Below are 27,787 nucleotides of genomic sequence, written 5' to 3'. Positions count from 1 at the left end.
CTTGGGGCTGGTGCACTGGGACGACCCAGAGGGATGGTATGGGGAGGGAGGAGGGAGGAGGGTTCAGGATAGGGAACACATGTTTTAAAATTATTAAATTAAAAATTAAAAAAAAAAAAAAAGAATGGGCGTGTGCCCGAAGTCAGGGCAGTGAGATTCAACTCTGAATCTAGAACAACCCCTGGGCTTTTATTACTTGTACCAATAAATCGACCATCCTTCATGTATCAGGCCAGTCTGAGTTGGGTTTCCTGTCACTGGTGACCAACTGATTACATTGTATCTTAAGATTTGCTTGTAGAAAATCTCTGTCTGGGATATTTGTCTCCACTGTGTGTTGGACATTTATTGAGCGTCGACTTTACATCAGGTACAGCTACAAGTCCATGCTGGAGTTGGGCTCGTGCCGTGAGGGTGAGAATGGATCAGTGAATAGTCAGAGCTGCGATCTTGCAGACAAAAGGGAACTTCCGGTTGCAGGTGTTATCATTCCATGACCTCAGAGCTGTGGCAGAAAAAGCAGAGACTCTGTGTGAAGGTACACCTACCACAGTAAAAGTGACCCCACCATCCCACCAAAGTAAAAGTCCTCTCCAATAAGCCTGGTGTCTACACTGGCAACCCTTTCTTGCTGATGCTTGATGCGGCTGCTGTCCAGCCTTACTTTCTCCTAATAGGGCTAGTGTTGATTTGGTATTGTGGAGAGGCAGGACAAGCCTCACTCAGAGGCTTGACCCAGCTCTGACTCCCAGGCTCCCAGACGGCTCCCAGAAGAGCAATTTGCTGTTCCATGCCTCCCTCCCCTAATCAGAAGAAGAAAAAGGAGCAGTTCAGTGTATGGATCTGGAGTAGATATCGAAACCCAGCTCCACAAGTTGCTTGCTGTGAAAACTCAAACAAATCACTTAATTTCTCTGAGCCTCAGTTTCTTCATCTATAAAGTGGAAATATTAATAATTTTTATTTCTCGAATTCGTATGAGCAGTGACGATGTTCACGATGATGGTGATGACTGCTAACAGCACATGCAAACCACTGTAGTCGCTTTATGTCCCTTATCTTCTTTTTCCTTCCCATCAACCCTGTGAATTAGGTGTCACTAGCCCGGAGAACCCCAGGGACGGGGGAGCCTGGTGGGCTGCCGTCTATGGGGTCGCACAAAGTCGGACACGACTGAAGCGACTTAGCAGCAGCAGCCCCATTTTATGGATGAAGAATCTGAGGCACCAAGAAGTTGGCTACCCAATTTATAAGCGGTGGAGCTGGGGTTCAGACAAGGACATTCAACCCCACAGTCTATGCTCTTGCCACTGGGCGTATCAGCTGTATCTCCTTCAGTGCTCAGAAGAGCCCTGGGGGTAGGACCGATGATTAAATACATTTTATAGACAAGGAAAGCGAATCTCAGAGAGAATAAGCTATTGCCTCAAGGACACAGAGTTAGAACGCAACATGGCCGGGACTTCAGCCTGACTGGGCACTCTTTTCACTACTGAGCCTGCGCCCTCTTCCTGGCTTCTGTTTGTTCTAATGTCCATGAGCGCAAGCCACATTTAGTGCGTTGGTGAGCTGACATAAAAGCACCATCCTTTGGTCTCTGTGCAAGTTTCTTGCTTTCTTTCTTTTCATGCTTCTGTCTCTAATGTCTTTTCATCCAAATCACAGTTTGCATGTCAACAGCATGCCATTAAATATTATTTAAAATGCATCCACCACAGAGAATGGCCATGTCCCTAACACCCACAAGGGACCTCTGGCCACTCTCCAAGGTGTTTAACTCACAGTGCCTTGACCACCCCTGGTGCCTCCCAGCAAGAACAGCAAGAACCCTGGTCTCAGGGGCACCCACCGCTGGTGGGCCGGTACCATATCTGCACGCAGTCCTCCTCTTCTGGGTCTGCATGGACGCCGTCATCCGGCTGGCTCCCATCCCAGTAGCTGTAGTCATAGGGTGAGCCGTCTGTCCATTCAAACTTCCCTTCCTGGGGGGGTCGCATCCAGAGGCAAGGAAGCAAGCCAAGGAGAGAAAGATCAGGCATTCAGGCCACGTCCAGCTTGGAGTAACATCTAATGCCTTCATACCTAACAGTGCAGAAGCCCTCACTTTTATCTGATATACTATTATTACCACCATAACTGGTAATGGTGAAACCATGTGGGCACAAAAGCCCCTCCATGTCCCCTGCCTCTTGCTTGTAGAAAAGCTGTAGTCTCCCAGGCCTCTCGTGAGTCACAGAAAAGCAGGGTTCAAACAGTTAATGATTAGGACACTGGAATCACAGAATCTTTAGTTCCTCCCTGAAGATATAGATGACAATGTCCAATGCACATTCCTGAGTTGTTTTGCAACTACTGTAATTGGCACAAGAGGGGAAAAGCTGACTGCATGATGACCAGACTGAAACTCTGACAAGCTTCTCCATCCTGTGCAGTACTGGATCTATGGCTAGCACAGTACCCAGAACTGGCTTCAAGGAAACGAGGACAAACTGATCCTGGAGTTGAAGGATCAAGATGATGCTGATCTGACCACTGCGTGACAAGTTTCATGATGACTGTGGGAGCTGCTTGTGCTGTTCTGCATGCAGCCCCCTGCCTGTGCACTCCTGAAACTCCCCTTTGAAACCTTTGCCTCCTAACCAGCAACTGGGAGACAGTTTGGGGGACCCATCCGCCATCTCCCCAGGTTTTCAAAATACAGCATCTTTCTTATCCCACCAACCCTGTCTCTCCAACACTGTCCTTTTTTTTATTTTCAGGGTTTCAATTTTTTTTTAAATTTTATTTTATTTTTAAACTTTACAATATTGTATTGGTTTTGCAAATATCGAAATGAATCCACCACAGGTATACACATGTTCCCCATCCTGAACCCTCCTCCATCCTCCCTTCCCATACCATCCCTCTGGGTCGTCCCAGTGCACCAGCCCCAAGCATCCTGTATCGTGCATCGAACCTGGACTGGCGACTCGTTTCATATATGATATTATACATATTTCAATGCCATTCTCCCAAATCATCCCACCCTCTCCCTCTCCCACAGAGTCCAAAAGACTGTTCTATACATCAGTGTCTCTTTTGCTGTCTCATATACAGGGTTATTGTTACCATCTTTCTAAATTCCATATATATGAGTTAGTATACTGTATTGGTGTTTTTCTTTCTGGCTTACTTCACTCTGTATAATAGGCTCCAGTTTCATCCACCTTATTAGAACTGATTCAAATGTATTCTTTTTAATGGCTGAGTAATATTCCATTGTGTATATGTACCACAGCTTTCTTATCCATTCATCTGCTGATGGACATCTAGGTTGCTTCCATGTCCTGGCTATTATAAACAGTGCTTCGATGAACATTGGGGTACACGTGTCTCTTTCAATTCTAGTTTCCTCAGTGTGTATGCCCAGCAGTGGGATTGCTGGATCATAAGGCAGTTCTATTTCCAGTTTTTTAAGGAATCTCCATAATGTTCTCCATAGTGGCTGTACTAGTTTGCATTCCCACCAACAGTGTAAGAGGGTTCCCTTTTCTCCACACTTCTCCAGCATTTATTGCTTGTAGACTTTTGGATTGCAGCCATTCTGACTGGCATCAAACACTGTCTTTTGAACAATGAGCAGTCAAGCCTGAGTTTGGTTCCAGCTCTGGCTGGTAATATTACTAGCTGTTGTTTGTTGAGGGCTTATTATATATCATGACAGGTGGGCATTTTGTCCTCACCATCCTGCAAAGCAGAAATTGTCATCTCCATTTTACAGATGAAAAAACTGGGACTTAGTCTACCCAAATTCACATAGTTAATAAAGCATTAGTGCCAGGATTTAAACCCGGGTTATCTGACTCCAGTACTCAAGACCCTATGCTATGCTATGCTAAGTCACTTCAGTCGTGGCCGACTCTGTGTGACCCCATAGACAGTAGCCTACCAGGCTCCCCCGTCCCTGGGATTCTCCAGGCAAGAACACTGGAGTGGGTTGCCATTTCCTTCTCCAATGCATGAAAGTGAAAAGTGAAAGGGAAGTCTCTCAGTCGTGTCCGACTCTTATCGACCCCATGGACTGCAGCCTACCAGGCTCCTCCATCCATGGATTTTCCAGGCAAGAGTACTGGAGTGGGGCGCCATTGCCTTCTCCGCTCAAGACCCTAACTATTACATTAAAAATTTTTTTCTACCAGTGAATGGAAATCATCCTTCATCATTTTTTCTATCTGTCCAAACAGTGTGTATTTTTCTTGCCTGCTGTGGAACCACTCTGACCAATTACAAGAAAAGTCCTGTTGGGAATCTGATTGGTGTTGCAATAAATGTGCAAATTAACTGTGGAAAGAATGACTTCTTTGCAATGCCCCGGAACAAAAGTCATTTCTCCATTTATTTAAGTTTTTAGAAGAGTCTCTCCTGACGCATCAGTGATTATGGAAGCCACGTTGTATGATGGAAATTGCACACACCTTCTGGGAGAGAGACCAGAGCCTGGGATTCCAGCTCCTCTCACTTCCTAACGCTGCAATCTAGCCAACTTACTTAACTTCTCTGAGCCTCAGTTTCCACACCTGTAAAATGGACTGAATATCTCCCTCAGAGAATTATTATGAGAACTGAATGAGGTTAAAAGCACTAAGAGACTTAACTAGTGCCTTGCATGTAGTGCCTAGGACTGAAAAGAAAAATATAAAAGCAAGTCCTTTTACTGTCTCACTTGTTATTATTCTTAAGTCTTGTAATACAAGTTCCTTAACTCTAACTGTATTCATAAGCCAACTTTAAAATTACTATTATAATGGGACATTTTGGTTCTTTTTTTAATTTACAACTTCTATACAAGTTCTTGCCAGGTCAATTCTACTGATTGTTAAACTATCTTTACTGAGCCTGGCCACTATTGTTACTTCTGCTCACTGATAGCAAGTTCGACCACCCTAAATGAGCTCTTGTGTCAAGAGAGCTTGTGTCAAGCACAGGCTAAATCTTTGACATATATTGGCCCATTTACTTTGTACAACCAGGCACTGTTATTATCACTCCATTTCATAGCTGAGAAAACTGAAGCCCAGAGATGTAAAAAAAAAAAATTCTCTCAAAGTCACCTGTGTGTGTGTGCTAAGCTGCTTCAGTCGTGTCTGACTCTTTGTGACGCTATGGACTGTAACTCACCAGGCTCCTCTGTCCATGGGATTCTCCAGGCAATAATACTGGAGTGGGTGGCCATGCCCTCCTCCAGGGGATCTTCCCAATCCAGGGATTGAACCCATGTCTCTTACATCTCCTGCATTGGCAGGTGGGTTCTTTACCACTAGCGCCACCTGGGAAGGCCCCAGAGTCTGCTGCTGCTGCTGCTGCTGCTAAGTCGCTTCAGTCATGTCCAACTCTGTGCGACTCCATAGACAGCAGCCCACCAGGCTCCCCCGTCCCTGGGATTCTCCAGGCAAGAACACTGGAGTGGCTTGCCATTTCCTCCTCCAGTGCATGAAAGTGAAAAGTGGAAGTGAAAAGTGAAAGTGAAGTCGCCCAGTCGTGTCCAACTCTTAGCGACCCCATGGACTGCAGCCTACCAGGCTCCTCCATCCATGGGATTTTTCAGGCAAGAGTACTGGAGTGGGGTGCCATTGCCTTCTCTGCCAGAGTCAGCTGCTGCTGCTGCTGCTGCTTAGTCGCTTCAGTCATGTCCGACTCTGTGCGACCCCACAGACCGCAGCCCACCAGGCTCCCCCGTCCCTGGGATTCTCCAGGCAAGAACACTGGAGTGGCTTGCCATTTCCTTCTCCAATGCATGAAAGTGAAAAGTGAAAGTGAAGTCGCCCAGTCGTGTCCAACTCTTAGCGACCCCATGGACTGCAGCCCACCAGGCTCCTCTGTCCATGGGCTTTTCCAGGCAAGAGTACTGGAGTGGGTTGCCATTGCCTTCTCCACCAGAGTCAGCTACCATAAACTAAATGGTAGAACAGGTGCTGGAAGTGGAATCCTATTCCCTGCAGTGCTCCGAGGCAGGTTTGGAGGTGTACATATAGGAGAGATGCTCAGGATGCAGCTTGCCCGGGGTAAGTCAGCAGACAAAATCTCCAGGGGGAGTCTGCTGTGATAGTGCCAGGTATGTGAGCTGGCCCAAGCCAGCCCTCTTTGGCCTTGTTCTCCCATCATCATTCCACCTACTCCTGCCCCACTGCCTCCCAGACACACTGGTCTTTAGTGTCCTTGATTGTGCTGTGACTCTCCCACCTCAAGACCTTTGCCCATGCTGTGCTCTCTGCCTGGAATGTTCTTCCTCTGACTGACTCCTATTTGTCCACTGGACATTAGCTTAAATGTTTCTTATTTAGGGAGGCTGCGGCAGCTGTAGATGTGCCCTGCTCAGAGCTCCTTCAGGAGGACCTGTTGGGGGAGCATGACTGAGTGACAGCTCCTTGGACCCAGCACTGCATTCACAGGGAGAACATGCTTCCTTCATGATCACAGGTATTAGTGCTGGCCCACTCCTGCCCAAGTGGGAGTCCTGGGATGGGCATCCTCTGCCAGGGGACATCCCATTGGCTTAGCCAAGACTTTCCAGAGTGTTCTGCAATCTGAGGCTCTCCCCATCCCGCCCTCCCCCATCTCCTTTCACAGGGCTCATCATGGGCTGAAGGTTTTCCCTCCTGCCACATACCTGTCTTCTTTTTCTCCTTTGCAGATATTTTCCCTCAAAAGGCTCTTACCCATCTAATCAAGTTTTTGTGTCTGTTTTTTTGAGAATCCAAACCTAAATGTAGCCCATCACTGCCCATCTGATACGTTTCCATCCTCCTCTCTTTCACAACGCTTATCGTATTCTAACTGGGGTGTCTTGGTGTCTGATTTCTCTGTATGCAGGGCATGTGGCAGGGACCAGGCACGTAGGTTCCACATGAAAAGCTGGTTAAATCAAAGTGGAATCTTGGCTGGAGCTCCCAAGAGGGCCTGATGGCCAGCACTTCCTCACCTGCCTGTGATCATGAAGCCCTGTCCAGATGTCAGCTGGGATCCCAGGAACACAGCTGTTCACAAGGTCGTACACAAAGACATTCTCCTCCCAGCTGCAAAGGTAAGAAACCCAGGTGCATGTTACTCGTTGCCTCTTGGCGCAGGATTGAGTTGCAAATTGACAGCAGCCTTTGTTAACCCTCCTGGATCAAAGTAAATAGAGGATGTGATGCAATCTGGCTTTTCTCCTTTTTCTTTTTTAACTAGGGCACCCACGTGGGCTGTCCTGTCAGGGGCATTTCTGCGTTTTTTCCATGCTAGTGCAAAGCAGGACTCAGCACTGTTATTCAGCCTATAAATTTAAGTCTATCTCAAAAACACTAGTAAATAAGGTGGATTATATTGAAGAGACAAAAAAAGGAGTTGACATTGTATTGCACATACCAAATAACAAAAATCTCCACTGAATGTTCTTGCTCTTTCTCAAAAGCCCCCCATACAGTGCCAGTCCTTACATAGCCTCCTCTCTCCTAATTCTTTTTCTCACAGAACGTCTTCAAAATCTTTGGGTTTGCTGAAAAATTCAGCTAGAAGCTTGAACTTGCATAGTCGACTCAGCAAAACCAAATCCTGCAATTAACTATCCACCCTCTTCAACAGGTGTCTTAGGCCATTCAGGCTGCTACAACAAAATACCATGGTCTGGGTGGTTTATAAACTATAGGAATTTATTTCTCACAGTTCTGGAGGCTGGGAAATGCAAGATCAGGGTGCCAGCATGGCCAGGTGAGTGGACCTTCTGGGTGCATACTTCTTGCTGTGCCCTCACATGGCAGCAGGGGACAGGGGAGCTCTGTGGAGCTTCTTTTTATAAAGGCACTAATCCTATTCATGAGGGCATCACCCTCAGAGCTTAAGCATCTCCCAAAGGCCCCACTTTCTAACACCATCACATGGGGCATTAGAATTTCAACATATGAATCTTGTAGGGACCAAAACATTTAAAACACAGCAGAAAGCATTGGTGAAATTCTCACCTCCTATTTCAAAGAGCTTATAAAGTAATTTACCTAACAAAAGAAATTGGTGGAGGACCCTGGAAGTAGTCTGTGCTGACTAAAAAAACACTCAATCCATGACTCCTTTCAAAACAGGATTATGTTGAGGTATCCTTTACGTTGCAACAGATTACATCTGCTCCTAATGGCTTCTTCTAAGTGACCACTCTCTATAGGCTGCCACCTTGTCTAGAACACCTGCCCATCAATTTCATTTTGCTTAAGGTGTTGGTAGCAAGTCAAAGCACACATAATGCTGTGCTGTGTGTGCTTAGTCATGTCTGAATCTTGCAACCCCATAGACTGTAGCCTGCCAGGCTCCTCTGTCCATGGGATTCTCCAGGCAAGAATACTGGAGTGGGTTGCCATTTCCTTCTCCAGGGGATCTTCCTGACCCAGGAATTAAACCCAGGTCTCCTGCATTGCAGGCAGACTCTTTACTGACTGAGCTATAAAGGAAGCCCTAAGCACACATAATAACTCTCCTTAATTATGTGTTTGTGGAAATCCATCCCAGAAGCACTCAGAATTCTAGTTCTCAGAATCTTTCTCAACACAGTGTTCTAGGCAGTCTCATACTAGTAGTTGCTAATCAAAATTGTTATAAATCGAATGTGCCCCTCCTCCAAACTCATATATTGAAATGCTAACTCCTGATGTCACTGTATTAAGAGGTGGGGCCCTTGGGACATGATTAGTTCATGAGGGTGAAGCCCTCATGAATGGGATTAGTGCCCTTATAAAAGAGGCCCTAGAGAGCATCCTTGCCCCTTCTGCCTTGTGAGCTTGCAGCGTGAAGATGACCATCTGCAAATTGGGGAGTGAGCCCTCACCAGAACTTGACAGCACAAGGCGCTCTGATCTTGGGCTCCAGAACTGTGAGAAACACATTTCTGTTGTTTATCAGCAACCCGGTCTGTGATATTTTTGTAACAGCAGCCTAAATGGACCAAGATAGATATTATTAGAAGCAGTGGAGAGGAAAGATGGCAGGTGAGGCAAGGCTTACTTGCCCTCAGAAAGAAGATCTGATGTGGGCACACTAAGTAAGTGCTGACCTCTTGATACACCCATGATTAAGTGAAAGTGAAGTCACTCAGTTGTGTCCGACTCTCTGTGACCCCATGGACTATATATATAGCCCACCAGGCTCCTCCGTCCATGGGATTCTCCAGGCAGGAATACTGGAGTGGGGTTGCCATGTCCTTCTCCAGGGGATCTTCCCGACCCAGGGATCGAACCCGGGTCTCCCGCATTGCTTTTGTTTCTGAGCCACCAGGGTAGCCCATAATTACAATTAATAAAAATAATTAACAACTCTCACTATGAAGCATTGTATTACCTGAGTGCTTGTGCAAGAACTTCAGATCCATTATCTCCTCTAAAATCCTCAATCTTAAAAGCTCAGTGTAACTATTGATGTTTCCCAACTGAGGATTCTGACTCGGAGAGTTTATGTGATTGGGTAAGATCACCAGGTAGGAAGTGGTGGAGTGGGGACTAGCCTATGGCCGCCTAACTCTAAAGCCCTCTTAATTTCCTCCTTTATAACATCTGCTGTCCCCATCCCCTAAGCTTCCCAAACCTTCAAGATCCTGATTCAGGACTAGTTCTTCCAGGAAACATTCTGTGAGCACCCTCTGTATAATCCTTGAACACCTGTAGCAGAAAGTTTCCATGCTCCCCAGGCTGGGCTGGTTGGCTTAGTTTTCTGCTTCTTGAGGTTGTGTGTGCATGCTAAGTCACTCCAGTCCTGTCTGACTCTTTGTGACACTGTGGACCTGCCAGGCTCTTCAGTCCATAGGATTCTCCAGGCAAGAATACTGGAGTGGGTTGTCATGCCTTCCTCCAGGGGATCTTCCCAAAGCAGGGATCGAACCCGTGCCTCTTATGTCCCCTGCATTGGCAGGCGGCTTCTTTACCACTAGTGCCACCTGGGAGGCCATTTCTCAAGGTCTCTTCTCTCCAAATGGGCTGCGAGGACCACATGGACCAATCTCACACCTTATTTCTATATGGCATCTTATCTCACACCATCACCAATCTCTGTTGAGTGTTGATGTTCCAAGACCACATGTTTTGTCTAACATTAGAGTGGTATGATTTGGTGGGGGGGGACAAAGTATTCTTCAGTCCAATGTGTCTTTGCTGTTCGTCCTATCCAGCGAAGCACTGGCATCCCCATGTTCCCCTCTCATGCACAGTTCACAGTGTCCTAGATTAACTGCTGAACATGCACGGTAAGCGGCCATCTAGGGGAATGGCTGCCCTGCCATTAAAATGGCACTAGATCCACCTGGGCTGGCTGGACGGATCCAACACTGGGCTGGACAAAGCACAAGCTGGAATCAAGATTGCCAGGAGAAATATCAATAACCTCAGATATGCAGATGACACCACCCTTACAGCAGAAGGTGAAGAAGAACTAAAGAGCCTCTTGATGAAAGTGAAAGAGGAGAGTGAAAAAGTTGGCTTAGAGCTCAACATTCAGAAAACGAAGATCATGGTGTCCGGTCCCATCACTTCATGGGAAATAGATGGGGAAACAGTGGAAACAGTGTCAGACTATTTTGGGGGGCTCCAAAATCACTGTAGATGGTGATTGCAGCCATGAAATTAAAAGACGCTTACTCCTTGGAAGCAAAGTTATGACCAACCTAGACAGAATATTCAAAAGCAGAGACATTACTTTGTCAACAAAGGTCCGTCTAGTCAAGGCTGTGGTTTTTCCAGTAGTCATGTATGGATGTGAGAGTTGGACTATAAGGAAAGCTGAGCGCCAAAAAATTGATGCTTTTGAACTGTGGTGTTGGAGAAGATTCTTGAGAGTCCCTTGGACTGCAAAGAGATTCAACCAGTCCATCCTAAAGGAAATCTGTCCTGGGTGTTCATTGCAAGGACTGATGTTGAAGCTGAAACTCCAACATTTTGGCCACCTGATGTGAAGAGCTAATTCATTTGAAAAGACCCTGATGTTGGGAAAGATTGAAGGCAGGAGGAGAAGGGGATGACAGAGGATGAGATGGTTGGATGGCATCACCGACTCAATGGACATGAGTTTGGGTAAACTCCAGGAGTTGGTGATGGACAGGAGGCCTGGCGTGCTGTGGTTCATGGGGTCACAAAGAGTCAGACACAACTGAGTGACTGAAATGACAGCCACTTTTGTTCAATGGCACCTGCTTGGAAAACAATTTCAATATTTGATTGTATTTTCCTCATATGTGGTCAAAATAACTGGGAGATAGAAATGCCCGAGGTGCTACTGTTAAGTAATAAGGAGCGAAAATCAAATGAACTTAATTCAATTCAACTGTCACTTGAAGCAAAAATGGAAATTATTAGGTAAGCTGAAAGGATGAGAAACTTAAACTTTAATTAGATGCTCCATGAACATAAATTGATTGTGTGTTTAATTGTGAAGGAAAAGAACAAAATTACAAAGCATGAAAAAAAATGCCAGAATTAGAGAATTGGATTGTGTCTCAGAGACAAGATGTAATTAGAGATTTTATAATATTGTCTAGCTTTATGGGAACTGAACTTGGTTTATAACAGATGAATGTGTTGTGCAAATTCAACTTTTCTACATGTTTTCAACAAAGTATCATATGCCAGAGTGGAAAACTACCTGTATAAGAGAGGACATGCTAGCATAACATTTGGGGAACATTTATACAAGAGAAAAAAAAGAAGGATGTCAGGCGTTGAGAAGAGAGAAAGGAGGCAAGTTGAGGCAGAAAAGAACAGAATTTGAGTCAGGGGCTGTTGGAAAACCCCAAATCTACCTGGAATCCTAGTGCCTATTAAACCAAGGGCTCCATGGGGCAGGCTGGGCTGTCCTTCCTGTGGACCAGAGGGAAATCATGTGGAATCACCTTTAAATTTCCTCTTTATTACATATATTTAATTTTCCTCTGCTGCTACTGCTGCTAAGTCGCTTCAGTCGTGTCCGACTCTGTGCGACTCCATAGACAGCAGCCCACCAGGCTCCCCCGTCCCTGGGATTCTCCAGGCAAGAACACTGGAGTGGGTTGCCATTTCCTTCTCCAATGCATGAAAGTGAAAAGTGAAAGTGAAGTCGCTCAGTCATGTCCGACTCTTCGCGACCCCATGGACTGAGTTTTTGGGAATTGATTTTATCCATCTTTATACATGCCAGTCATACACTGCGCTGGACTCTGTATCACAGGAGATTTGACTCTGAACACTGCCTTGCTCAGGCTTCCACATCAGCTGCCCTCCATGCAAGGGGAGGCACTGATGGAAGCTGGGAGGGAGAGAGAAGCCAGGGTGATTCGTTCCCTCTCTGCCTGGGAAGGTGCTGTCAGGGGCTGCCTGGTTTCTGCAGCTCCAGCTCGCATAGGACTGAACTGCCCTCCAGTTAGGGGTAGAGCTAGCTTCCTGCTGGTGTGAATCTTTAGAAAAACTACTTTGTCTTTAAGTTCTCAGAGTCTATCACTTGCGAATATATGAAACTCCATGTTAAATGTTCATAGAGGTTTCTGTTTTCCTGGTCAGATGTTGATTGCCTCACTATATTCTTCAGCACCACCAAGGATATAGTGGATACACTGCTAGATGAATCAATGTGAGTATTCAAGAGGTGTTTTTTTTTTTTTTTTTAAACTAAGATTGAGGACCCCTTCCCTGTTTGTAACAAAATTCGGCAAGCCTAAAGAATCAACCAGGGTTCTAATTTCAAGGCTTGGAGATTCTTGGAAAATCAGGCAAGATTGTAAATTTGTAGCTGTGGCAATGGAACGCATCACATCTGTCTTCAAAGAACCCACAAATCAGCAAGGAAGTCATATGTGAAAAGAAGTCATGAAAGTGATGAAGAAAGGGCTCCTGGGCAGGTGGATGTGCGTAGTCAGTTGCTACCAAGTCTGGGGTGACTTCAGTGCAGAGATGGCAGAGCTGAGTCTGGAAGGTTAAGGAAGAGTCTACCTGGAGAAGACAGGGATGGGAGTTCCCAGTGGGGGTAACAGAATGTGCAAATATGCAGGAGTAAATGGGCTAGACCACACTGGAGAATGTCAAGATGGTCAGTGTGGCTGGGGCTTGGGAGGCATGGAGGAATGTTGAAGGAGGCTTGGTGGGTGGGCTATGGAACCCAGCTGCTCAGGTTCAAATCCTGGCTCCACGATTTCATAGCAAGATACCTTCTTGGAGCCTTAGGTTCCTATCTGTGACATGAGGGTACCAACCTAATATGGTTTACAGGCACTTGATGCTTAGCATGCATGCTAAGTCACTTCAGTTGCGTCTGACTCTTTGCAACCCCATGGACTGTAGCCTGCCAGGCTCCTCTGTCCATGGGATTCTCCAGGCAAGAATGCTGGAGTGGGGTGCCAGGGGATCTTCTCAACCCAGGGATCAAACCTGGATCTCTTGTGTCTCCTGCTTTGGCAGGCAGGTTCTTTACCACTAGTGCCTCCTGGAAAGCCCAAATCTTAGGAAATAAACATCAGTTATTATGCTTTATGTTATGCTATTTACATGTATGTTATATGGATTGTTTCATTGGTTCAACCCCGCTGTGATACTGAAAAAGGCATGGCATAAGTTTGGCACTTATAAAAACGGACTTTCCAGCCTGCTGTTTGCAACCCTTGCTAAATGCTTTGTCCTCTACTGCCAAGGCCAGTTTCAATGACAGTAACAGCTGAAATTACCAAAGAGAAATACCAGTGGAAGACACCATTCTCTACATACCTTTCCAAGGGGGTGCTTGACTGGGCTACAAAGGACAGAGGAGTCCACTCACCTGTGGATGGAGGCCAGTTTGGCAGACTTCCTGCCGATGGAGAACTCCGAGCAGTAGAAGTCAGCCTCAGCCCAGGTCTTATTGAGAGGGAAAAATCTGTAGCAGTGGCCTTTGAACTCCATCCAGAACAGTGGGCACAGGGAAGCCTGGGGCAGCTCTGGCATGGCTGGGGACAGAGAGAAAACGGACTGGGAAGAAGGCTGGCCATGCAAACATTGATGCTATGGCTTATGACATCTTTTAAAGTATAAAAGTAAAAAGTGATCCCAGTATGATTAACACAGGCATAAAATTTACAAAATAATAAAGGCAATATGTACTCATTATAGAATCAAGATTGCCGGGAGAAATATCAATAACCTCAGATATGCAGATGACACCACCCTTATGGCAGAAAGTGAAGAAGAACTAAAAAGCCCCTTGATGAAAGTGAAAGTGGAGAGTGAAAAAGTTGGCTTAAAGCTTAACATTCAGAAAACAAAGATCATGGCATCCGGTCCCATCACTTTATGGGAAATAGATGGGGAAACAGTGGAAACAGTGTCAGACTTTATTTTTATGGGCTCCAAAATCACTGCAGATGGTGACTGCAGCCATGAAATTAAAAGACACTTACTCCTTGGAAGGAAAGTTATGACCAACCTAGATAGCATATTCAAAAGCAGAGACATTACTTTGCCAACAAAGGTTCGTCTAGTCAAGGCTATGGTTTTTCCTGTGGTCATGTATGGATGTGAGAGTTGGACTGTGAAGAAGGCTGAGTGCTGAAGAATTGATGGTTTTGAACTGTGGTGTTGGAGAAGACTCTTGAGAGTCCCTTGGACTGCAAGGACATCCAACCAGTCCATTCTGCAGGAAATCAGCCCTGGGATTTTTTTGGAAGGAATGATGCTAAAGCTGAAACTCCAGTACTTTGGCCACCTCATGCAAAGAGTTGACTCATTGGAAAAGACTCTGATGCTGGGAGGGATTGGGGGCAGGAGGAGAAGGGGACAACAGAGGATGAGATGGCTGGATGGCATCACTGACTCGATGGATGTGAGTCTGGGTGAACTCCGGGAGTTGGTGATGGACAGGGAGGCCTGGCGTGCTGTGATTCTTGGGGTCGCAAAGAGTCGGACACGACTGAGCGACTGATCTGATCTGATAGAATCCTTGGAAAACGTTACTGCCTTAGAGTGTTTTTCTTCTTGTCATGTTGAAGGCAGTGATTTTTTAAAATGCAATTGTGATTATATTGTCCATAAACCCCTATCTGTATTCTGATTTCTAAAAATTAGAGTATAAACATTTTCCCTCATATCATTATAAATTTCTGTAAACATTGTTTCAAACAGCTCTTGAATACTCCCCTGAGTGTCCAACCCCCCCCCCCCCAAGTTTATTTAATCATTCCCCTATTTTGGTCTAATTAGATTGTTTCCTCTTTTTAAAAGAAACAATTAGACAAAGTGCTGAGATGAACAGCCTTGTCTACAAAGCTTTTGCAACATTTCTGATTTTCTGGGGAGAGATTTTTAAGGCTTTGATACAATTTGCTAAATTGCCTCCTGAAAGCAATTTCTACTCCCACGGTGATGTCTGAGAATGCCCACCTCATTGCGCCCTTGCCGGCACTGTTCCCACTTTAATGGCACTCTTTGCAAATTTTATAGGCAAAAAAATGGTATCTTATTTCAATCTGCAATTCTGGGCTCTTTGGCGAAAGTGGATATTTCCCTACATGTTTAATGACAAACAGCAGCCAAGACTATTTATATATTTAGCCTATGACTACTGGGGTTCAGGATGTGTTCTTAATTCTGAAAGGGGACAGTAAAGTTCTCCAAAGTCTCAGCCCCTCTGGGGAGCCACGATTGAAGAAGACCAAGCCGGGGAGAAAGGCATGCTGAGAATCTGCCTGGAACTTGGATGTGTGGCTCATCTGTGAGAGCAGGTACTAGGCAGTGGTGAAATTGTTAGACTGGGGCCCAGAAGCCTGGGTCCCAGCCCCAGCTCTGCGTCTCAATGCCATATAATGCTGGCACCTTCCTTTCCTTCTCAGCGGTCAGGCTGGCACCTCTTGAGGTGCCCAGGGTGTGGATCTTTGCCTTCAAAACCACTCTGTTAGTGGGCTGGGCTCATGAATAAGGAAGTAATGGACTTCGTTTACTGAGCATTTATGATGTGCCAAAGATTTGCTGGGGCTTCCCTGGTGGCTCAGTGGTAAAGAACTCGCCTGCCAATGCAGGAGATGCAGGTTTGATCCCTGGGTGGGGAAGATCCCCCCGAGAAGGAAATGGCAAGCCAATCCAGTAGTCTTGCCTGGGAAATCCCAAGGACAGAGGAGCCTGGTGGGCTACAGTCCGTGGGGTCACAGAGAGTTGGACACGACTGAGGCTCGTGAGCACAAGCAGTATATGTACACGTACAACTCTATGAATTTTTCGGGGAAGGAAACGGACAGTTGCTTTAATCAACAGAGCTGAGTTTCCCTGGTGGCTCAGACAGTAAAGAGTATGCCCGCAATTCAGGAGACCCAAGTTCAATCCCTGGGTCAGGAAGATCCCCTGGAGAAGGAAATGGCAACCCACTCCAGTATTCTTGCCTGGAAAATCCCATGGATGGAGGAGCCTGATGGGCTATAGTCCATGGGGTCGCAAAGAGGTGGACATGACTGAGCGGCAGCTTTCAGCTGGGGGCTATCTGTCCCTGATGAAAACCACTGGGCTTTTCTGTTTGACCAGAACCAGCCCTCCCCTCATCCCAGGCTGCTGTACTGGTCAATCCTGGCTTGTCCCACCCCTCCCCCGCCAGTCCTGGCCAATCGTCTTTCAAAGAGTGCCAGTATCCAAACTGGGGTCAGCTGATCCAAAATCTGCTCTCTTAACCCTCCCTTATATGCAAAGGGAGTTATGGACTTAGTGGGCTCAGTACCCCTGGCTCTTCCCTGCTCCTCTCTGGACCTCGGTCTCCTCCCTTCTCAGTTGAGAGCACTGGTCTAGAAGGACATTGCCTCGATGCTGAGAGGGCTGAAGGACCCCTTGTGAGGCTGGATGTTGCTGAGCTCCCTGTGGGGACTTTGCCAGTGCCTTCCTCACAGAGAGAGGCAGCTGAATCAGCCTCTCTCAGGGGCTACCTTTTGGAGCACTTCCCCCTTTAGCAGCAGCGGCAGCAGCCCTGTTGCATGAATGAGAAGCAGCAAGTCATTTCCATCTGCTATTCACCCATCACTTATAACCAAGGACACACACTGGTGAGCACTTGGCCATGTCTGTGCAGGAGCTGGCTGGAACAACTGGCCCAAGACGATATTTGCTGATGCTAAATGACTTTCCCCACTCTCACCCACCCTACAATTATTTTACATCCTAAGTATTCATACTAGAGATGGAAGTAAAGGATATAACCATCCCAGTTTGCCCAGGACTGTCCCAGTTCTAAATCTGAAAGCGGCACATCCCAGCCCCCAACCCCCACCCCTTATTTGATCTCCTGGAGCAGTGGTTCTCAACCAGGGTGATTTCAATTCCCAGGGGACAGGAAGCAATGCCCAGAGACATTCTTGGTGGTGGGCCTATTGGTATCCAATGGGTAGAGGCCAGAAATGCTGCTAAACATCCTACAATGCCCAGGACAGCCCCCAAAACAAAGCATTTTCTCACCCGAAATGTCAATAGGGGGACTTCCTGGTGGTCCAGGGGTGGTCCACACTCCCAATACAGGAAGCCTGGGTTCAATCCCTACTTGCCGCAACTAAATATCCTGCATGACGCAAACAAGAGCAAAGACCTTTCGTGCTGCAACTAAGAGCTGGGGCAGTCAAATAAATAAACAAACATTAAAAAAAACCCAAAACCAACAACAAAACGTCAACAGAATTCCTGCCCTAGATGGAAAGCCGAATTCCAAAATGTAAAATAACCCCACGGAGCCACAACACAAAACATCACAGCAAATGTTCACACTCCTCAGCCCATCTGTAGTTTCTTCAACAGAAATGCACCAGAAAACTGGTTAGAAGTAGAGTTCAATTAGAAGTAGAGTTCGGGTTCGTTCTCTAATTTTAGAGTTAAAATGTAAAACTGTCACAAACCCGTGGCTTAAAAGCCCCGCGGCCAGAATACTGTGGTTAAATTTAACAGTACAGACTTCATGGAAGGATGGTGCAGAGGGCAAGCCTTGCTTTTCATCCCGAGTCTGAGATAAAGCAGACAAACTTCTTTGTCATCTCTCCCACGGCAGGATTGCCCGCTATGGGACCCACTCCAGTACTCTTGCTTGGCGAATCCCACGGACAGAGGAGCCTGGTAGGCTGCAGTCCATGGGGTCGCTAAGAGTTGGACATGACTGAGAGACTTCCCTCTCACTTTTCACTTTCATGCATTGGAGAAGGAAATGGCAACCCACTCCAGTGTTCTTGCCTGGAGAATCCCAGGAACGGGGGAGCCTGGTGGGCTGCCGTCTATGGGGTCGCACAGAGTCGGACACGACTGAAGCGACTTAGCAGCAGCAGCAGCAGCATCCGGTGTAATCTTCCCCAGAAGGTGGAACTTTTTACCTTCTGTCTGCCCTATGAGGGGATGCCTCTCTCAATGTTCTGCTTTAAATGGCTCAGCCGTCATCCCTCCGCCCTGGGTGGATGTAAAACCCTAGCCTAGGTATTAGGAAGGCTGACTCCGCACCCGGAGTGCTGCTGCGCATGTGCCCAGTGCTTTGGTTTCTTTCTTTCGTTTCCTGCCCCTGGGCACCCCAAACACTTTCCTGGAAGCCCAGCTTACTTTTCAGTGGATGTTTGTAAAGTTTATCCGCATATCTAGATGTCTATAGTGGAGCCATTTTCTGCTGTCCAATTTACCATAAGGTCTGATCTGGAAGTTTCCACCCTCATTGTCCTCTCTTTTCTTTTCCTTCATTAAAAAAAAAACCCACAACTTTTAATTTTGGAATAAATTTAGCTTTACAGATAAGTTGCAAAAATGGTATACAGAGCCCTTGAATATACTTCATTCAGTTTCTCCTAATGTTACCATCTTAACATTTCCAAGGTACATTTGTCACAACTAAGAAATTAGTATAGATACGTACTCTTCCCAGGTGGTGCTAGTGGTAAAGAACCTGGCTGCCAATGCAGGAGACATAAGAGACTAGGGTTCGACCCCTGGGTGGAGCGGAGCCCTTGGAGGAGGGCACTGGCCACCGGCTCCAGTACTCTTGCCTGGAGAATTCCAGGGACAGAGGAACCTGGCGGACTACAGTCCCTGGGGTGACAGAGTCAGATGCGACTGAAGCAACTTAACACGCATGCACTCTTCACTAAACTACAGGTTTTATTCAGATTTCACCAGTTTTTTCTTTACCTGTTCCCAGATCCAGCCTAGGAAACCCTATATATTCACTCTACCCTTGTGTTTTATTTGATATCAACTATCTTTGATATCAAATACTATCACTATCTTGATTAAAGCAATTGTTCCTTTCTTTCTCTAGAAAAATGCATGGTGATGTGTATACACATACACACACACACACACACACACACACACACACACAGAGTCTCCCCCTATTATTTTTGGCCTCACTGCGTGGCATGTAGGATCTTAGTTCCTGACCAGGCATTGAACCCTTGCCTCCTCAGCGGAAGCAAGGAGTCTTAACCACTGGACTCCCAGGCAAGTCCTATACACACACACTTTTGATTAGACAAACTGACAACAATTGGCTGGAACTGGCCAGAACTGTCTGGCATTGTTGGATATCTTCCCCAAATCATCTTTACCTCTTCTCTTTCCCTTTCCTCGTATCCAATCAGTTTTTAAGTCTTGTTTATTCCACCTCCCAGTACCTCTCCAATTCCTTTCTCTCTCTCCTTTTTCTTCCTTCCTTCCTTCTTTCCTGTCTTCCTCCCTCCTCCTTCTCCTTCCCTCCTTCTCTCTGTCTGTGTCTCTCCCTTCCACATTCTTCCTTCCCCATAGTCTCTCACAGAAACTTCCTCAATTGTCTCTTGGCTGTTCTTTCTGCCTCATCTCACCTTGTAGATCCAGAGAGATCCTTCCAACACCCTGAGCTGGTCCTCATAGACACCCTCCAGGAGTGCCCGTCGCCTTTGGGAACAGCGCTCCCTCCTACCCCTGCAGCTTATCCCATCCCTCACAACATGTTCCAGATTTGCTTCAGCTCTTGTGTGTTCAGCTCTGCAGATACTTGCCTTGGCCTGTCTTCAGCCGATCTGAGTTTCTTCCTTGAGTCTTGGCTGTGCGGTGGCTTCTTTAGGGAAGACGAGGTAGGAGTTTCTCTGAGAGCCCCTAGAGCCCCTGCACCCACCGTTCACATGTCCCCATCAATTCTTGTTCAGTCTGGCCTCTCCCTGCTCAAGGTCTTCTGTGGTCATCCCTCTCCCTGGTGCTTGGCACATAGGAGGTAACTAGTTTTGGATGACTAAACGCATGCCAGGGAATCAAACACTGCTCCTTTGGGTCAACTGTCCCTTTGGGGGGGCGGGCAGTGGTGAGAAGGGTATGGGCACCACCCATGTGTCCTGATGCCTCCAAACTGGTCTATCTTGACTCTAGGATGGTGTGCCTGGACTTTTCCAGCTGAGCACTGAGGGCACTGACTGACCCCAGTTTTCCATATTGTTTAGCACAGTGGCTGCTGGACAAGGGGTATCCGCCTCACCAGGGAGCTGTTAGCAATGGAGAGCCTCAGCCCCCACCTTCCCGCCCTCCTCCCCACTCCTGGTCCCTTTGATTTTCTCCACTGAGCAAGTGGTGGTTATGGATGCCTGGGGTGAAACCTACCAGAAAATGGGGCTGTGACAGGTCACTGCTCAATTAATCCCCTTTCCACCTGGGCAGGCACAGGCCTTTAATTGGGAGGACCTGGGAGACACAAATGAGCCGCTTGCCTGCACTGGAATGGTAATGAACTCCACCCTGCCTGGCATCCCACCGCTCTGCCCACCCCCCCACTTCCTTTACCTCTGGGATTTTAGAAACAATCATTAGAAGGGTTTCAGAGGACTTTCATCAACCTGCAGCTCAAAGTAGCCTTGGCTAAGCTGTGTCTCCTTTGTAAAGAGATGTCTATAGCTTTACAGCTTGACAGGGAGTGATGGCAACATAATGACCAGGGCCCACCCTACTGAGCTTCCACCTGAGCCACGCGATGTGTCAGGTATTTTGTGCATAACAATTCATTTCATCTTCCCACATCTTATAAGGTAGGTATCATGATTCCCACCCCCCCCCCACCTCCCACCTTTATAGATGAAGAAACCAAAGCACAGAGTTTGAATGACTTGCCTGAGATCACACAGCACCCAAGTGGAAGACCTGCATGGCTCCAGACCTAATTTAGAGATTCCTGCTATATTGAAGCCTATTGCCCTGTCTCAAGCCTGATGGTCTGGTCATTCATTCATTCCCTTATTTGTTCAGAAAGTCTTATTTGAGCACCTATTTGGTCTCAGTAGTTGGTATGTACTGGATATACTGTGGCATATTATATAGAGGTAACCTCTGGCCTCATGGATCTTACACTCTATGGAGACTGACCTTAAGAAAAATAAACACAGAAATAAAATGTCATTAATACATAGTTAATATGGCTTTCAGAGAAGGCAATGGCACCCCACTCCAGTACTCTTGCCTGGAAAATCCCATGGATGGAGGAGCCTGGTGGGCTGCAGTCCATGAGGTCGCTAAGAGTCGGACACGACTGAGCGACTTCACTTTCACTTTTCACTTTCATGCATTGGAGAAGGAAATGGTAAGCCACTCCAGTGTTCTTGCCTGGAGAATCCCAGGGATGGGGGAGCCTGGTGGGCTGCCATCTATGGGATCACAGAGTTGGACACAACTGAAGCGACTTAGCAGCAGCAGCAGCAGCAATATGGCTTTGTGTTGTACAGGCAAAAACTTGAGGGAGCAGCTCCAAATAATTTCAGAAATTTGTCAATTGTTTGCCCCTTTTCTCTCCCGAGTTGAACTGGGTGTCATCCCCACCCTGCCTGCATGGTGCCCACTGGTGATTACAATGACACCAGAGTGAGTCCCCTTCCTGGATGGGGAAAATGCAGGGTGTATAACACCCATTATACAGGATACAGGATCACCTGAAAGTGGTACATAACCCAGATTTAGAAACCCAGAGAGCTTCCTGGAGGGGGTGATGTGAGACCCCTACTGAGACCTGAAGGATGAGGAAGAGTCAGAAGAGTTCCAAGTGGAGGGCATAGTATGTGCAAAGGCCCAGAGGTATGAGAGAGAAGGGGGCATTTGGAGAATTGCAAATGATTCAGCCTGGCTGGGAATTTGAGAGAGGGATGAAGCTGGAGGTGATGGGGTGGGGGGGAGGGGGTTGGATGTGGGGGCGGGATGCACAAAGAGGCTTGTTGCTCTGGAAACCAAGAGGCCAAACTACATGGTATTTTACCTCAATTAGCAGCACCGAAGGCCCCCAAGGTCTCCCAGCTGGGGTGGGAGTCAAAGCTTTTGGAAGCTTTGAGCTTGTTAAGGAAAGAGGACACGCCAGCAGAGTTTGGGGCTCATTTTTTTAAGCTCTCTTTTTTAAAAGAATAAATTGTCACCTTCCCACACTATCTGGCTGTTCGCTCCCCTGGCCCCAATCCAGCCTCCCACAAACACACTACCCTGCTGCCTGCTACCCAGATCAGCCTTGGGAGCCAGCCGGGAGAGAAGGGGGCTCTGGGGGCTACATTTGCCCCCCTCCACATCACTACTGGGCCCCAGATGTCCCAGGGGGTCAGAAGTGTCTCCCAGTGTCTGGGAAGCTGGCCCTTGGGAGAGCTCAGTCACCTTCAGCACCTCCCTGGTCCATACACCCCACCCCTAGGGGGCCTTCCCACTGAGTCCTGGCTGTGGTGTGCAGAACTACTGGCCCCAGGCCTCTCATGCCTGAGCATTGCTTTCCTTTCTCCAGGGCTGCTCTTGTGGCCATATGATACAGAGGAGACAGCACTGGGTGGTTTTTTATTTTGCTCATAAGGGTGGCCATTCATTGCATGCTAAGTATACCTGTTGAGACCAAACTGGGGGTGGGTATCTGTATCATCCTCCCTTTACAGATGCAGAAACTGAGGCTCAAAGAGGTTAAGCCCCCACTGCTAAAAAGTAGCAGTGTCAGGATGAAACTCAGGTCTGAAGCACTCCAGTGCCTACAGGAAATATCTTTTTTTGGTCTTGTTTTCTCATTTGTAAGACAAACATATTAAACACCAAATTTAACAGTGTAATGGATTGAATGTTTGCACCCGACCCTCAGGTTCATATGTTGAAATCCTACCCCCTAATGTGATGGTATTTGGAGATGGAGGCCTCCAGGAAGAAATTAGGGTCATAAGATGTCATAAGGGTGGACCCCTGTGATGGGGTTAGTGCCCTTATGAGAAGAGAAGAGACAGAGCTCTCCTCTCTGTGGCCATTTGCAAGATAGGAGAAGAGCTCTCACCAGGAACTGAATTGGTCAGCACCTCAGTTTCAGAGTTCCCAGACTTTAGAACTGTGAGAAATAAATTCTGGAGTGTTAAGCCTCCCAGTCTATGGTACTAGGTTGCCAAAAAGTTCCTTTGGGTTTTTCCAAAATGTCTTATGGAAAAACATGAATGAACTTTTTGGCCAGCCCAATATTTTGTGATAGCAGCCTGAGCTGACTAAGAGCATCATAATCAAGCAAATAATTCATTTCCTGGGTGCTTATTTGGCTTGAGGTCTGTGCCCTCAAGTCACAGTCTCGAGGCAGGAACACATGGCACACCTCGCCATGAGTCCTTACATGCTAAGGGACATTCTAGAAGTGTGTAGAGGGCTCTGTGACCATAGACGGGGGACAGGGAATAGGCTAGCATGTCCAGGTCGGGGGGCACTCTAGGATCCAACTCTATGGTCCAGGCTAGAGGGTGCAGAGGGATGTACTCTGGGAAGCAGGGACTCTCTGTTGCCCAAGCCTCTGTGTGCCAGCCTCAGAGCTTAGACTCTGGAGTTAGATTACTCTACTTAGAAACTCAACTCTTTGTGCCTCAGTTTTCTTCTCTGTAAAATGGGCATGATGATAGTGTCTACTTCACAGGTAAGCCAGTGTCTGACTCATCGTAGGCATTCTAGTAAACATGAGATATTATTACAGCAGAAACAGCCTCAGCCCTGGAATATTCCTGGAGCTGGGAATATTCCTGGTGCAGGAAAAGAAGACGAACCAGGCCCACTGTCAATAAGGACTGTGTTTTGGCTGTGTGCCCACCTTCATGGTCTGCACAGGCTCACCAAGACCCCAGCTAAGCGCTCTCTAGTTCCACATCAGCACACACACTCACACTTACACACCCAAACACTATTCCACAGTGCCAGCTTTTTGGTGGGGAGAGGAAGAGGCTACAGAACATAACTGATTCTCCCTCCCCAACCCTGCAGCCCTGTAGGAGCAGGCTCTGAGCATCAAAACACTTTGTTAGAATTTCCTTTGCTGGGAAAAGTTCTTGGCTCATGAGCCAAGGAAAGGAAGATTTTGATGGTTATGGTTGAAGAATCATAATAGCAAATGTTTTGGTAGACTTTACCAGGTGCCAGGCCCTCTTTTTGGAGAAGGCAATGGAACCCCACTCCAGTAAAATTACCTGGAAAATCCCATGGACAGAGGAGCCTGGTAGGCTGCAGTTCATGGGGTTGCTCAGAGTCGGACACAACTGAGTGACTTCACTTTCACTTTTCACTTTCATGCATTGGAGAAGGAAATGGCAAGCCACTCCAGTGTTCTTGCCTGGAGAATCCCAGGGACGGGGGAGCCTGGTGGGCTCCCGTCTATGGGGTCGCACAGAGTCGGACACAACTGAAGTGACTTAGCAGCAGCAGCAGGCCCTCTTTTAAGCACTTATTATTTGTGAATCCACATAAGGTGATCAAAGCCAGGTTCTGAGAAAGGTTTTAGGAAAAGGATCTAGTCTGGCTAAATCCTCCCAAGTCTCTCAGAATTGTCTAAAGCAGGGAGCAGGGGTCCCCAACCCCTAGACTATGGACCAGAACCAGCCTGTGGCTTGTTAAGAACCAGGCTGCACAGCAGTAGGTGAGCGGTGGGTGAGTGAGCAAAGCTTCATCTATTTACAGCCGCTCCCCATCACTCACACCACTTGAGCTCCACCTCCGGTCAGATCAGCGGCGACATTAGATCCTTATATAAGCACAAACCCAACTCTGTCTGTGAAGGATCTAAGTTTGCGCGCCCCTTATGGGAACCATCCTACCCCTCCCCAACGCTGCCTCACCACTAGTCCATGGGAAAACTGTCTTCCAGGAAACTGGTCCCTGGTGCCAAAAAGATTGGGGACCACTGGTCTAAAGGTTTGTTTCCAAAGCAGATCTAGGGGTATGGCTGAGTTGTACAATTTGCATATATTTGCATGTTCATGAAAGATCCAGAGCAGTGGGATTAAGGGGGAATTTTACACCTAAAGGTTAGGGGTGCAGGAGAAGAAGACGAACCAGGCCCACTCTCATTAAGGACGGGTTTTGGCTGTGTGCCCACCTTCATGGTCTGCATGGGTTCACCAAGACCCCAGCTAAGTGCTCTCTAGTCCCACATCAACACACACACACACTCACACTTACACACCCAAACACTTAGCTCACACATTCTCTTCCAAAATCACTTTGCTCTAGTGGATTTGTCCACTCAGGCTTGAATTGGGCTTTCCGCTGGGCTGGATGGATGATGACCTTGGCCAGATTATTTGGCTTCCATAGGCCTCAGTATGTACAACTGTAATGTGGAAGGATCAGGCTGAGTGGACTTCTGGGACCCATCCTTCCAACTCTAACTCTGAGGTCTCCAAAGTTGCTGGGTTGGCAGGGATCTCAGTCTCCCTATCAGTACAATGGGACTGAGGCATGGGGCTAGATGTCTGGAAGTGCCTTTTTGAAGGCATTTCTGTCACAGCAGAAAACTGTGTCTTTTGGCCAATTCTATCATAACATCAACAACCACAGTGGCAGAAGTAATAAGGTAAAAGCCATTTTTCAAGTGCTTACTATGTGCTAAGTTCTTCACTTGCATGATCTCCTTGAAGATTCTCTAAAACCATTATTATCTCCACTTTCCAGAGGAGGAAACTTGAAGCTCTGAGAAAGGTCCCACGGGCAAACTAGTGAGAGAGGACTTCCCTAGTTGCTCCCACTCTCAGACTCAGCCTCAGGCCTTTGCATTTACTGCTGGGCAGAAAGGCAAGATCTTGGAACACACAAATATCCTTTGAAGATATTCTGTCCAATTTCCCTCCTGTTCACCCATTGCTCAGATGAGAAAGTTGAGGCACAAGAACAAGGATGCAAAGACACCATTATGGACTGAATGTCTGCATGCCCTCCCAAATTCCCATGTCAAAGCCCCAACCCGCAGTGTGATGGTGTTTGCAGGTGGAGCCTTTGGAAGATGATGAAGGTTAGATAGAGTCCTGGGGTCCCCATGATGGGATTAGTGGCCTTATAAGAAGAGGAAGAGAGACTAGAGCACTCTCTGTCTCTCTACCATGTGGCCACTTGCAAGCCAGGAAGAAGGCCCTCTCGAGGTAACAGATCAGGTGGCATCTTGATCTCAGACACGAAGCTTCCAGAATGCTTCTTGTAGTTGAAGCCACCCAGTCTGTGGTATTTCGTTATGGCAGCCTGAGCTGACTAATACAAACACTCAGAGAGTTTATGGCAGACCAGAGCCCCTGATGCTTGCCCAAATGAACTGACCACGCTTTACATCCTTCATCACTAGGGTTGCTAGATTAAAAAATGCCCAGTAGAATTTGAATTTCAGATAAACAAGTAATTTTTAGCATAAGATATGTCCCATGCAATATTTGAGACATATTAAAAAGTGATTTATTGTTTACCTAAAATTCAAGTTTACCTGGACATCAGGTATCTATCTGGTAATCCCATCACCCTTCTATTTAGTTTCACCCCAACACTGTAACAGCTCAGTAATATGGTCTTATGGGGATCTTACGGATGTTTTATTACAGTATTAGTTCTATTTTAATAGGACAGAAATAGTATCTATGCCATAGAGTTATTGTGAGGATTAAATAATTCCATATATAAAAAGTGCTTAAAACAGTGCCTGGCATATAGGGAGGGCTACACAAGTATCAGTTGTTGTTATTGGTATTATTAATAGTTTTAAAACAATGTTTGGAAAGCACCCTCCTGGTAGAGGTGACAGGCAAGATCCTCTGCCTTGAAGGGATTAAAGGACTCAGGACTCTTCCTACCCCAGAGTCAGCACCCTGACCTCCCTATTGAGTTGAAGCCCAGTGTCCTTCAAGTGGGACACTGGGAGGCCACATGCCTGTGTCTGATGGGTCCCAATTCCAGGGGATCCAGAAAATTTGCAGAGCTGAGTGTCACTAGGCCAGGCGCCAGGGAGGTCACTAGAGGGACCCCTGTGTCCTCCTGTGTTACCAACGCTATGGCACAGCAGCAAGTCTGAAAGCTCCCTGGGAACAGCTATCACAGCCAAGGTGAGGGTGGGCAGCTCAGATGCCAAATCCCTAACAAAAACATCATTTTTAGATCTTCTTATAGTGTCAGGCATTTTCCTCACATTATCTCATCTTCCTTGCACAGTAGCCCCAGAAGGGGCCATTGTGACCACTGTTTTCTAAAGGCAACCGAGGCTCAGAGAGGTCAAGAAACTTGTGCCAGGTCACACAGTTTTCAAGATGCAATGCTGGGCTTTTTCACCAGGTCTCTTTGGGTCTGGCCCTAGGACAATGTCCATCGGCTGGAGGGAGAGGAGCTCGAGGGGGGCTGTCAGGAAGCTCGGCTTGGCCCCCCAATATTCCTTGGGTCAGGCAGGCCTGCAGCCTAGTCAGTGAGGCCTCAGTGACAACTCAAGTATTTGCAGATGTCCTCCTCTCCACCTGCTCCCTGCCCTGGCCCCAGTACTCACCTGGGCTGATGTTGATGTCCGTCTGCGGAAAGGCCTGCACAGAGAGAAGGGTCAAGACGGCCACAGTCCATAGGCCCCACTTCTGCAT

The 27,787-nt window shown here is 47.1% G+C and overlaps 1 protein-coding gene across 1 annotated transcript; it reads right to left on the bottom strand.

Annotated features, from left to right (window-relative positions):
- Positions 1 to 318: 318 nt before the first annotated feature.
- On the bottom strand, positions 319 to 27,787 carry CLEC19A (C-type lectin domain containing 19A). The gene is made up of 5 exons (XM_027528186.1): positions 27,700 to 27,787; positions 13,768 to 13,933; positions 6,959 to 7,052; positions 1,850 to 1,982; positions 319 to 505 (listed from the first exon to the last, which is right to left on the bottom strand). Exons 1-5 carry the CDS (start codon positions 27,785 to 27,787, stop codon positions 426 to 428), a joined length of 561 nt encoding a protein of 186 aa, XP_027383987.1. The 3' UTR covers positions 319 to 425.

The sequence above is a fragment of the Bos indicus x Bos taurus genome, chromosome 25, assembly GCF_003369695.1.
Source record: "Bos indicus x Bos taurus breed Angus x Brahman F1 hybrid chromosome 25, Bos_hybrid_MaternalHap_v2.0, whole genome shotgun sequence".
NCBI classification, from domain to species: Eukaryota; Metazoa; Chordata; class Mammalia; order Artiodactyla; family Bovidae; genus Bos; species Bos indicus x Bos taurus.
The sequence above is the reverse complement of the archived record's forward strand: the minus strand, read 5'-3'. Positions and strand labels throughout refer to the sequence as shown.